Here is a 12,817-nt window from a genome sequence, read left to right as displayed (position 1 = left end):
GATGTCATTTTTTAAAGCATCAATAAAAATTGGGCATGGTGGCACATGCCTGTAATTCCAGCCACTTTGGAGGCTAAACCAGGAAGATCAAAAGTTTGAGGCCAACCTGGGAAATTTAGCAAGACCTTGTTTTGAAAATAAAAAGGAGAGTGGGCTGGGGGTTGGACTCAGTGGTAGAGTGCTACTGGGTTCAATATCCAATACTGAAAAAAAAATCAATAAAAATTATAACAGAATGAAATTGGGATCTAAAAGGAAGAACTTTGGGGAAAAGAAGAATTTAATAGAATAAAAAAAGTGGCAGGTAATGGTTTATTAAAAAAAAACACAAAAATCTACCTAAAAGGAAATGCAATCTTAATATACTACTCTTATATAAATGGTGATTTTTTTAAAATATTTTTTTAGTTGTAGTTGGACACAATGCCTTTATTTTCTTTTTTTTTTGTAGTGCTGAGGATTGAATCCAGTACCTCACACATGCTAGACAAGCATTCTACCACTGAGCCACAACCCCAGCCTCTCAATGGTGATTTTAAATTAACTAAAAAATATAATTATATTGGGAGGATGGGAGAAAGAAAAGATAGGTTTGTATATGAGAACTCATCTATCATGCCCACCTTTTTTACCTTTTTTAAAGTAAGCATTGATGACCAGATATGGTGGCACATGCCTGTAATCCCAGTGACTTGGAGGCTGAGACAAGAGGATCACAAGTTTGAGGCCAGCCTCAGCAACTTAGCTAGGCCCTAAGCAATTTAGTGATATTCCGCTTCAAAATGAAAAATAAAGGGCTGGGGCTATAGCTCAGAGGAAGAGCACTTACCTAGCATGCTTGAGGTACTGGGTTCAATCCTCAGCACCACATAAAAGTAAATAAATAGAATAAAGGCATTCTGTCCATCTACAACTACAAAAAAAATTTTTTTTTAATGAAAACTAAAGGGACTAGGGCTGTAGCTCAGGGGTAGAGCACCTGCACTGCATGTCTGAGGTGCTGGGTTTAATCCTCAGCACCACATAAAAATAAATAGATATTATGTTTATCTATAATTAAAAAAATATTTTTTAAAAAATGAAAAATAAGGGGAGGGTGTTGTGACTCAGCAATAGAATGCTTGCCTAGCATATTTGAGGCCCTGGGATCAATCTTCAGCACCACATAAAAATAAAAAAATAAAATAAATGTATTGTGTCCAACTACAGCTAAAAAATATATATTTAAAAAAATGAAAAATAAAAAATGCTGGGGATGTGGCTCAGTGATTAAGTGCCCCTGAGGTCAAGTCCTAGTACCAAAAAAAGAAAGAAATTAATAAAAACAAGTAAGGAAGGATGGAAAGAAGGAAAGATAAGATAAAGAAAGGTTAGGAGTTTAGTTTAGTAGTAGAGCATTTATTTGCTCAGCATGCACAAAGGTTCTGGTTCAATCCTCAGCATCACACCAACAAAGATGAAGAAACAGTAGTAAATTGTTTAAAAATAGAGAAAATAAAAGGAAATAACAACCTATGTGCCATATTTGAACTTTACTTTCTTATAACAAAGATTATTTACTTATAGTTTGCTCTTACTTTATTATAAACATGAAAGAATTGAATAATAATTGCCATATGTATGGACATGATAGCATACACCTAAAATCTCAGCTACTCAACAGGCTAAGGCAGGAGGATCATAGGTTTGAAGCTAGCCTTAAACAATTTAGTAAGATTCCATCTCATTTTTTCTCATTTTATTTTATTTTTTTAATAATGAAATAATTCATTAAAATAATAAATAATTTTTAAATGAAAGAATAATAAAAGGGTTGGAGATATAGCCCAATAATAGAGCACTTCTGAGTTTAATCTATAATAATAATAATACAGTAAACTGGGTACCACGGTGCATGCCTATAATCCCAGCAGCTCTGCAGGCTAAGGCAGGAGGGTCACAAGTTCTAAGCCAGCCTCAGCCAAAGCGAGGCACTAAGCAACTCAGTGAGACCCTGTCTCTAAATAAAATACAAAATAGGGCTGGGGATGTGGCTCAGTGGCCAAGTGCCCCTGAGTTCAATCCCTGGTATCCCACCATCACCAAAAATGAAATAGTAATTGTCTATATGATATTTATATCCCACCCCTCTATCCCTGTATCCATAACACCTAGCACAGGGTTGAGTACCTAATATCTTTAATAATTCCAGTTGAAGTAATGATCAATATAAAACTAGAATGAGAATGTTTTGTTATGGAATTAAAGAATTTTATACTCTAAATTTAGAGATTATTTAATCCAGTGCTCCCACAGAATACTGTTTCCTGTGATATTAACAACACACTGCAAAAAATATTTGGGGCTCAAATAAATTTGGGAGATCCCATGTTAAACAAATTAATCAAGTATCTTTCTTGTGGTACTTCTTGGAGACTTCACTATTTTAACATATACTGAGGATCCCACACAAATGAAATTTATTATGTAGTGTTTCCCCAACTCATTTGTTTCATGATTCTAGAAACCCCTGCTAAACAAACAAACAAAATGTGCACCAATAACATTTAGGGCTGTGGATATATCTTAGTGGTAGAGCATTTGCCTAGTATGCAGAGGCACTGGATTCAATCTCCATCACCACAAAAAAAGAAAAAAAAAAAAGTCCTTGCTAATATCTCAAGTAATTGGTGATTCCTGGAGCATTCTTTGGAAACACTGATTTAATCTACTCCCCTCATTTTTCAGGTGGGGAAAGAGAGTCTCCTTAAAATCTGTTCAGGTAAGGATAGTTGGGAAACTACTGAAATACCAGTGTCTCAGAATTTTGGAGAAATCTCTAGTGATTGAACAAATCTGGCCTGTGTTTTCTGTTTTTCAATAGGCACCTTTCAAACCTGCATCAGTTCTTTCAAACTAGGAAATAAATTCAGACACAAGCATCTCCTGTATAGATCTTTGAATATTTTCTGGTCTTACAGTGCCTAAGATGTGGGCCCAAATGTCAGCTGTAGCTCAACTGTAAGTCCTAGAGCAGGAGCTAAAGTGAATCTCAACAAACATTAACAGATAGTGAGCTTTTGGTAGCAAATACCCTCATATTACTAAACAATAGTAATATGATAACCAACCACTCAATGAATAAATAAATGCTTTCCAATATCATCTCATTTGATATTTATAACAATCTAGTGAGGAAAACAAGATTGGAATTATTATCCCTATTTTATGGAAGAGGAAACTGATTCTGGAATATATAAATACCTTGCCTGTGATTACATGGAAAGTTAGTGGCAGAGTTGGGATAAGAACCTAAATTTCTTATCTCAGGCTAGGGTACTTATTGCTATATCACATCAACAGGGCAGATTTTGAATGAGGGCCAATTTAATTCTTTGCCATGAAACATCCAATTTTTTCCTATAAAAAAACAGATCAGTTCTCAGAATGTTCATGGGTATTGGCAGAAGCAATACCTCAATTACTAGAAATTTTATGCCCCATTTGGGTTCCGTATAGTAATATTTCGTAGAGAGCCAAGTTGCTAGGGGGAGAAAGTCTTAGGAAGTTCCCACTGGGGAGGCTGCCAGCCTAATGGTACAAACAAGGAGTGAGACAGATTTGGATTTGAATCTTGGCCATGTCACTTACTCTATGACCTTACTCACTATTAACCCCTCCAAGTTTTTCTGCACTTGTAAAATGGGTCTAAGAATCCCAGTTTGTAAAGCTGAGAGGAGTCAGAAAAGTATAATATCAAGGTTAAGAACTGAAGTTCTCTGGGGGCTGGGTTGTGGCTCAGCAGTTCAGCGCTCGCCTAGCACGTATGAGGCCCTGGGTTTGATCCTCAGTACCACATAAAAATAAATAAAATAAAGGTATTGTGTCCAACTACAACTAAAAATAAATATTTAAAAAAAAAAAATTTAAGTTCTAGGGCTGGGACTGCAGCTCAGTCAGTGGTAGAGCACTTACCTAGCATGTGGCAGTCATTGGGTCAATCCTTAGCACTTCATAAAAATAAAAAAATAAAATAATTGAAAAAAAAAAAGAGTTTAAGCTCTGTAATTATACTCCCTGGGTTTGAATCACAGCTCTGTTTCTTGCTAGGTGTTTGACTTCAGATGAGTCATTGAACTTCTCAGAATTTGTTTTCTCATATGTAAAATGAGAAAAACAAACAGAATTTTTGTAATTGTTGTGAGCATCAAATGAGATAATATTTATTAAGCACTTAAGCATAATGTCTGGCACATAATCCAGTAAAAGATAATTATAACAGTGACAGTGGTGATGAAAACCCCAATACCCCCACTTTTCTCTCAAAGCAAAAAAAGAAAAGTTACTTAGGCCTGTTCTCTTCCATTTACCCATTGTCTTCCTTCTCCAACCACAAGCCAAGAACACTAGATTATTAGTCATGACACTTGGCTCTGAATGTCAACTCTATCACTTACTAGTTTTATAATTTGAGGGAAGTAATTAAATTTCCTTGAAATATTTTTTAATTTATTGTTACTTTGTTTACTCTGCTGGATTATTGTAAGCATTAAATGAGTTAATGGATTTTAAAGCACTCTGAACTGTGAAACACTAAATAAATATGAAGAAGTGATTTTTATTTTTTTGGTAGTGGGGCTTTAACCCAGGGGTGCTTAATCACTTAACTACATGCCCAGTCCTTTTTTTGTTTGTGTGTTTTTTAATTTTGAGATAGGGTCCAACTAAGTTGCTTAAGGCCTTGCTAAATTGCTGAAGCTGGCTTTGAATTTCTAATCCTCCTGCTTCAGCCTCTTGAGCCACTGGGATTACAGGTGTGTGTGTACCACAATGCCTGTCAAGGGGTAACTCTTTTTATCTATCTCAGACCATAAGATAAATATTTTTACCAGTAAAAAGCAACTTTATCTCCAAGTTTTTTCTCATGAACATTTCGATCCAGCACATTGTAGCAGATGTTGGTAGTTGCTCCTTTCATCCACTCAATGAAGATTTTCCCTTTAGTCACATCAAAGTTGTACTGGAGAAATGGGCCAGAGCATGGAATCTTCCAGTAAAATTCTTTGGCAATCTCCCCCCAAAATTCTGCAACAAAAAGAGAAGCCCAGGCATCACTAAGCTTTTCAGACATATTTATCCTCAGCTGGCTTATCCAGTCTATGCATAGGACCAAGTTACAATTTCCCTGTCTTAGGACCCACCACCTGGATCCCTCCCTCCTTTACTGAGTTTGGTATCATTTACAACTCTCCTAACCTACCTTCTTCTACTCCCATGGCTGAATCTTGATTCAAATTATTCCTCTGTCCTCTAAACTGTTTATTCATTTTTCACCATCTCTTCCAGTCATAATAACCAAGCATTATCTAACACAATGTTTTGTACATAGTAGGCAGTTAAAAATGTTTAGTGAAAGGAAGAAATTCTTTAACCAGATCTTCCGTAACCATCTTTTCTTTTTTTCTTTTTTTTTTTTTGTACCAGGGTTTCAGCCCAGGGGTGCTTTAGCACTGAACCACATCCACAGCCCCTTTTTAATATTTTATTTAGAGACAGTCTCGCTGAGTTGCTTAGGTCCTCTCTAAGTTGCTGAGGCTGGCTTTTGAACCTATGATCTTCCTGCCTCAGTATCCCAAGCCAATGGGATTACAGGTGCGTGCCACCACACCCAACTCTTTCTTCTTTTAATTTGTTCATTTTCTCATAGCAATTATTTATTAAGCATCTCTTTCTACTACTACTTGCACAAGTATTACTATGTGCCAGAAGTTATTTTAAGCTCCTTACATGTATTATCTCATTTAGTTCTTACCACAACTCTTAAGAGGTATGCATTATTTTCATTCTCATTTTATAAATTTGAAATTAAGACTCAGAGAGGTTACATAACTTGTACAAGGTTACACGATTTAAAAATTTTTTTTAGTTGTAGATGAACACAATACCTTTATTTTATTTATACATTTTTATGTAGTGCTGAGGATGGAACCCAGTGCCTCACAGATGCTAAGCAAGAGCTCTACCACTGAGCTCCAAGGTTACACAAATTTTTAAAAACAAAATTTTAGTTGTAGATGGACATACTATTTTTGTTTATTTATTTATTTTTGTGTGGTGCTGAGAATCAAACCCAGTGCTTAACATGTGCTAGGCAAGTGCTTTACCACTGAGTTACAACCCCAGTCCCAAGGTTACACAATTTGCTTAGTCAACATTTGAACTTAACCTGAGGAAAACATTTTTTGCTAAAGTCTAAAAGATGAATAGTTTTTCTCTAATCCCTCACCAAATAAGAGAGTGCTACTATAGGATGGGAGTAAATCAAGGGTTTATGTTAAATTTCTTGAGGTTGAAACACAGAATAAAGGAAAGAATAGCAGGAATTTTTGCAGAAGTTGATGCGTAACTGGGCAGATCATGCAATTCTTCTGTGCATGATAAGGAATCTGGAATTTATCCCAAGAGCAATGGAAAAACATTTAACAGGTCTTTTTTTAAAAAAAAAAAAATTTTGTAGTTGTAGATGCACAGCATGCCTTTATTTAATTTGTTTCATTTTTATGTGGTGCTAAGGATCAAACCCAGTGCCTCATATATTAGGCAAGTGCTCTGCCACTGAACTAAAGCCCCATCCCAATGCTAAACTTTAAAAAAAAATATTTACTTTTTAGTTATAGTTGGACACAATACCTTTATTTCATTTATTTATTTTTATGTGGTGCTGACAATCGAACCCAGGGCCTCACACGTATTAGGTGAATGCTCTACCGCTAAGCCACTACTCCAGCCCCTGAACTTTTTAATATTTTTTTAGTTGTTGTTGGACACAATGACTTTATTTCATTTATTTATTTTTATGTGGTGCTGTGCCTCACACATGCTAGGTGAGCACTCTACTGCTGAGTCACAACCCCAGCCCACATTAAACGGTTTTAAGCAAAAGAGTGACATGATCAGATTTATATTCTTAAAATATCTGCCTTACTACTCTGAAAAAAATACACTCAACAGGTAAAATGAGTAAATGCAGAGAATGTAGAATATTTATGAGAATTGGGTCAGACATACTTAGAACCATAATAATGGAAGGAATCTTAGCAATTATCACCCCCTCTTTTTTTAATGTATATTTTTAGTTGTAGATGGACACTTTTATTTATTCATTTATTTTTATGTGGTGTTGAGGATCAAACCCAGTGCCTCAAGTGTGATTGTAATATATTCCAATAAAATATTCCTAAAAGGGAAAAAAGTGATTTTTTAAGAGATGGTTATAGCAACACTATTTATGAGCCACAACCCCAGCCCTCATTTCATAATGAACAAAATTATAAAAGCTAAATTGTTCAGGATTATATGAGTTAGAATTTATATAGCCTAGGTCAGGCATGATGGTGCATGGCTGTAGTCCCAGTTATTTGGGAGGCTGAGGCCATAGTATTGCTTGAGCCCTCAAATTCAAGACCAACCTAGGCAACATAAGAAGACCCCCATCTCAAAAACAAAGAATTTAGACAATCTATTTGGAGAGATAAGATTAACAAATGAAATAGTTTTGAATATAGAAGACAATATAATTGAAAGATAAATTACATGGTATATAACCTTTTAATCTATCAAAGAAATTCAAATTAATTTTCAACCCAAGACGCCATTGTATACTTATCAAACTAGCAAAGATTTTTTTTAAAAAAATTAAACCCAGTACTTGGGTGGCCCTGGGAAAACAGGTACTCTTATACAATAATGGCATTTATAAGATGTCAATACAATCTTATTAGATAATAATTAGATAATACCTGACAAAAGCCATAAAACTTTTTGACCCTTTTATCTGCTAACTCAACTTTGGGGAATATATTCCAATAAAATATTCCTAAAAGGGAAAAAAGTGGTTATTTAAGAGATGTTTATAGCAACACTATTTATAATAGTGAAACTGGAAACAACTCAGGTCCAACAACTATTAACTGATGAACACAAGTAAAACAAGTAGTACTATAACAGAACTCTGAATGGCAATTAAAAGAGATAGCAAATGGGAATCAGCATTTAATAAGTTTATGTTATAGTTTGATGAAATATATATTATCCTAATTTTATAGATGAGAAAACTGAAGTTCAGGAAGCATAAGAAACTCTCCCCAAGGGCAGGGGATATAGCTCATTTGATACAGTTTATCCCACATGCACAAAGCCCTGGGTTCAATCCCCAGCACCACCAAAAAAAAGAAAAAAAAAACCCACAAAAGAAACTCTCCCCAAGGACAACATAGCTAATCATAAAAGTATACATATTCAAAAATATTTTAAGTACAATAATAGACACAGTATATAAGACTATTTATGAATCACATTTATGTCCATCACTTAGAATTTTTTCCAGGTGTTGTGTGTGTGTGTGTGTAGCAATCTGAATGTTCCCTTGGCATGATCTAGTAAGTTCAGAAGAAAGAGATGAACACATACTGGGGTGATCAGGAAAAGCTCTATGGAACTGGTAGAGTTTGATTAAGAGGAACAGAAGGAAATAGGTAAAGGCAAAGAGGTGGGAAGGGACCTTTGCATATCCAGAATATAAAAGAGAAAGACCTGAATGAGGGGTAGGGTAGGGAGTAGCAGGAGATAAGAATGAAGAAGTTGGGTGGGGCTAGATTATCAGAGGACTTGGGAAAAAAGCAGGATTTGAAATTGAAGGAAATAGGAAACTATTGATAGTTTGGGCAATAACATTTGAAAGCAGTGTTTCCAGAATATTACTCTAATGGTGAGAGATGGAAGGAAAGAGGTAAGACTCAGGAAGAAAGGAAAACTTAGGAGGCTGCTTCTTGATTTAAAATGTTTGTCAGGGTACTGGTAGTGTAGCTCAGGGGTAGAGCACCCGCTTAGCATGTGCAAGGCTCTGGCTTTCATTCCCAGAGCCACAAAACAACAACAAAATGTCTATAGGAATAGAAGAAAAGGTAAATCCAAGAGGCATTTTGAAGAAGTATTTGACAAAATTTAGTGAAAAGGATACTGTGGGGTAAAGAAAGAGGAACAGAATCACTGATAGGAGGATAAGTTCTGCAGTTAAGACTTTTGGCTCAAATCCCAGCTCCACCATTAACCAGCTTTATGACCTTGTGCAAGTCAGTTAACCTCTCTAAGATTCAGTTTCCTTGTCTGTAAAGTGTGGAACATTACAGTCCCCACATCAGATCAAACTGGAATTGTGCTTAGGAAGCAGTAAGCAATCTGTAACTAGATAAGATATATAGATAGATCTGATTAGAAGAGAGGCTGATAGAAGAGATTTACAGTTTGGGATAGTGCCATTTGACACTAATAGGAATAAGAAAATTAGGGAGGAGAACAGGTTTGGGAGGGAAAATTGGTAAATCCCATTTATAGTCATGTTGAATATGGTATAACATCACAGTGTGCAGATACATATAGTCTATATATCCCTGTGAAATTTGGGACCAAAACATAAGTGAAATGCTGGGTATAGAATAAATATATAGAATAGGAATTATTGTGGTAGTAATAGCTCACCCCTGGGAAGCAGATGAACTTATGATGGGAGAAAATATAAAGAGGAAAGAGAAGAAAAAAGAGGTCTGAGGACTCAAACTTGGACAATGCCTGCAGCAATCAACCACTTCACACTTGATTCCATCTTATCTTGCTTTACTCAGTAACTACTTCATCCACATTATTTTTATCAAACTAATCATTTATTGAATGTTTACAGTGCACCAGGCATTTTATAATGCACACTTCTTACCCACTTTAGTCTTCATACAAATCGATGAGGTAAATATTATTATTCCTGTCTTATAGTTGAAGGAAAGGAATTTCAGAGGGTTTAAAAATCTGCCCAAGACTCCACGGTAAATGAGTGGCTTGGCGGGTGCTTTTCTCACTACCAAACATGATGTTGCCCACTCTAAAGGCAAAGTCAGGGAATTTTCCTCGTACATTTTTAAAGACATGAAACCAACGATCAGAATCTGAGTTAGTACAACCCCGGCCCAAATTTTAGAAGAAACTGACATTGCAGTGACTCATTCAGTCTTACATTGGGTAATTTATGGGGAATGCTTGATAGAAAGAAAAAAAAATCTGGAACTCTCAAGATGGGAACCAGACCCGTTACTGCCCCTGAACAACTGAGATTAGTTCACAATTTAAAGGTCTCAGGAGGCAATTGCTGAGTTGGTGTGAAAGGGAGATCAAAAAACTCTCTTGGTGGTCCTCCTCCCCTCAAGACGTCACCTGGCCCCGTGGAGCCCAGCAGCTCACCTCCTGGAACTTGCGCTCTCCTCTCCGAAATCTCCCTTCTTCCAATTTCCTCAAGGAACCTCTTCCGTCACGGAACCCCCATGTCCTCACAAAACTGCCAAGTCCCAAGGAAGTCCCCAACTTCCAGGGAACCCTCAACTCACAGAACCCCCATTCTCATAGACTCCCATCTCCTTCTGGAATCCCCTTTCCATCTCCTCACAGAACCGCAATTCTTCGGTGAAATCCCTCACAGAGCCCCCAACCCCTCCAGGGAGCCCCTGCTCCTCTCCTCACTGGCGCCCCCCAGGCTCGCTCGGGCCCAGCCTCACCCCGCGGCTCCTCCACAGAGCGCCGGTGCAGCTCGCGGTAGCGCTGCAGCGAGGGGACGTGCGCCGAACGGCTGACTTCGGGCGGCGGAGACCAACTCCGTGTCCGGCCCCCGGCTCCAGCTTCCTCCCGGCCACCGCTCCCACTGCTGTTCCGACCCCGTTCTTCGGGAAGTCCCATCACGTCAAGTTCCGAGCACCGGGGTTGCCTCTGCGGTGGCCGCGGGTGGCCGGGCGGGGAAAACAAGCGGATCCTAGAGGCGGAGCCTTAGGCGAGGGGCGTGGCCTGTTGCTGGGGGCGTGGCTTTACTGTCTGTAATGGGCGGGGCCGTGTATTATGGGCGGGGCCACGTTAGCAAAGACAGCGCTAGGGAAAAATCGAAGGATAGGGGCGTAGCTGTCTTGCCGGAAGAGGTGGGAACATAAAGTGAAAGCAGAAGGGGCGGGACTGGGCATGACAGGAGAGAGGGTGGAACCATGGAATGACAGGGAAGGGGTGGGTCCAAGCGTGACAGGAGAGGAGGTGGTCCCATGGAGTGATCCAGAGTAGCTGCGCTGAATATGACTGGAGAGGAGGCAGGGCCGTGGAGTGACCAAGTTGGGGTCTTGGAGTGACAGCTAAGGGGTTGGGTTTAGGCAGGGCTCCAGCGGGAGAGGGCTGGGCTAATGAGAGAAGTTGGATCAAGTCCATCTTGGAGTCACTCTGTAGTTTGATTGCACAATCCTGATTGTCACTCCACCGAATCGTAAAGCCAGGTGAAGTGCAGTCTCTTCTAGGTGACACACTTTCCCCCAAGTTTCTCACCCTCAGAAATAATCCCACTCTGTCCACCGGAAAAACTCCATAACTTTGATGTCATGGCGCTCAGGACAGGACACCCCTCTCTGCTAACCCTAGGGGCCAGTTCTGATTTTCTCCCACCTCTGAGGACATATTTTCATTTTCCTTGCCTCCATTAATCTTCACCCAGTACAAGATGCATTAAGTGAAGGTATAAGACTTATTAAATGAAGACCGAAGAGGAAACTTTGGTCTTTGCTAAAAAACTCACCTGCTCATTGCACAAATTGTAAACTCAGGAAAGGGAAGTAACTTTTACAAGCTCGTGGCAAAAAGAATCTAATTAGGGCCAAGCCTGTGGTCACTGATTCAGGTCTGTTTTTATTCCCTCCTGTTGAAGCTAAGGCTTGTGAAATTCCTGTTTATGCAATAGGAGAAGTAATTCAACTATTCTTCTTTGCTTCCCAATCTCTTTATTTCACCAAGGGACACCTCCCACCTGCCACAACTTGAGCTCAGTTACCCCTGGTTGCCTTCTATTCTCTTCATACAGAAAGAAGAAGCCAGGCAGGACCCTCAAATTTCTACCTGTGCTCACCACCAAGAAGGGCCTTCTGTACAGTTCAGACACTGGCTGTCAATGCAAGGAAGATACTTAAATATTTAACTCCAAGAATGATTCTGAGGTCTAAAGCAGGCAGTCCTTGCCTTCTGGTGCCTACACAGAACTTGTGACCCTCTCTAGCCTCCCTCACCCCTCCTCCTCTATTCTTTGCTCAGCTGACCATGAGTCCAGAATACACTAAGCCAGAAAACAACTCCTAATGGTCACACATATGATCTGGAGCCTACCCAATCCTAAGGAGAGGGCCCAGTGAAAGCATACCAAGCTTGTAGAGTAGACATTAACCTCAACGAAAGGACAAATACTGAGGAGGCATAAATTGCATTAGAGTTTCACACACTCTGCTGAACATACAAAGACTCCCCTGAGGGCTGGGGATGTGGCTCAAGCGGTAGCGCGCTCGCCTGGCATGTGTATGGCCCAGGTTCGATCCTCAGCACCACATACAAAACAAAGATGTTGTGTCCACCGATAATGATAAAATAAATATTAAAATTCTCTCTCTCTCTCTCTCTCTCTCTCTCTCTCTCTCTCTCTCTCTCTTTCCCTCTCTCACTCTTTCTTAAAAAAAAAAAACAAAGACTCCCCTGAGGGAGGACAGATCTTGTGCGAGTGTCTTAGATCCCACCCAAGGGCTCTGGGCCCTTCTAATAGGATATGAATGGCATTGAAGGGCATTGACCCTACTGAAGGGATATAGATTCCACTCTAGAAGATACAGAGGATGCAGACTTCATTAAGGAGATTTGGACCTGAGTGAAAAGATTCAAACCTCACTGAAGGGCCTCTAACTGTGCTGAAGGAGTGAACATCACTGAGGGCACAGGCATTATTTAG

The 12,817-nt window shown here is 38.9% G+C and overlaps 1 protein-coding gene across 4 annotated transcripts in view; it reads right to left on the bottom strand.

The window, feature by feature from the left end:
- Positions 1 to 10,854, bottom strand: part of Acss2 (acyl-CoA synthetase short chain family member 2) — a 48,199-nt gene extending 37,345 nt beyond the window's left edge. Inside the window, exons 1-2 of one of the 4 annotated variants that reach the window (XM_078051670.1) lie at positions 10,578 to 10,854; positions 4,869 to 5,064 (exon numbers count right to left, since the gene is read on the bottom strand). In XM_078051670.1, coding sequence (XP_077907796.1) covers positions 4,869 to 5,064; positions 10,578 to 10,755 — 374 coding nt within the window. In that variant the 5' untranslated portion in view covers positions 10,756 to 10,854. The remainder of the gene's footprint in view (positions 1 to 4,868; positions 5,065 to 10,577) is intronic. The other 3 variants (XM_040273882.2, XM_005329902.5, XM_005329903.5) reach the window with 3 other exon arrangements.
- Positions 10,855 to 12,817: the final 1,963 nt, after the last annotated feature.

Source organism: Ictidomys tridecemlineatus, chromosome 5, assembly GCF_052094955.1.
Source record: "Ictidomys tridecemlineatus isolate mIctTri1 chromosome 5, mIctTri1.hap1, whole genome shotgun sequence".
Taxonomy (NCBI): domain Eukaryota; kingdom Metazoa; phylum Chordata; class Mammalia; order Rodentia; family Sciuridae; genus Ictidomys; species Ictidomys tridecemlineatus.
This window is presented reverse-complemented; position numbering and strand designations above follow the sequence as displayed.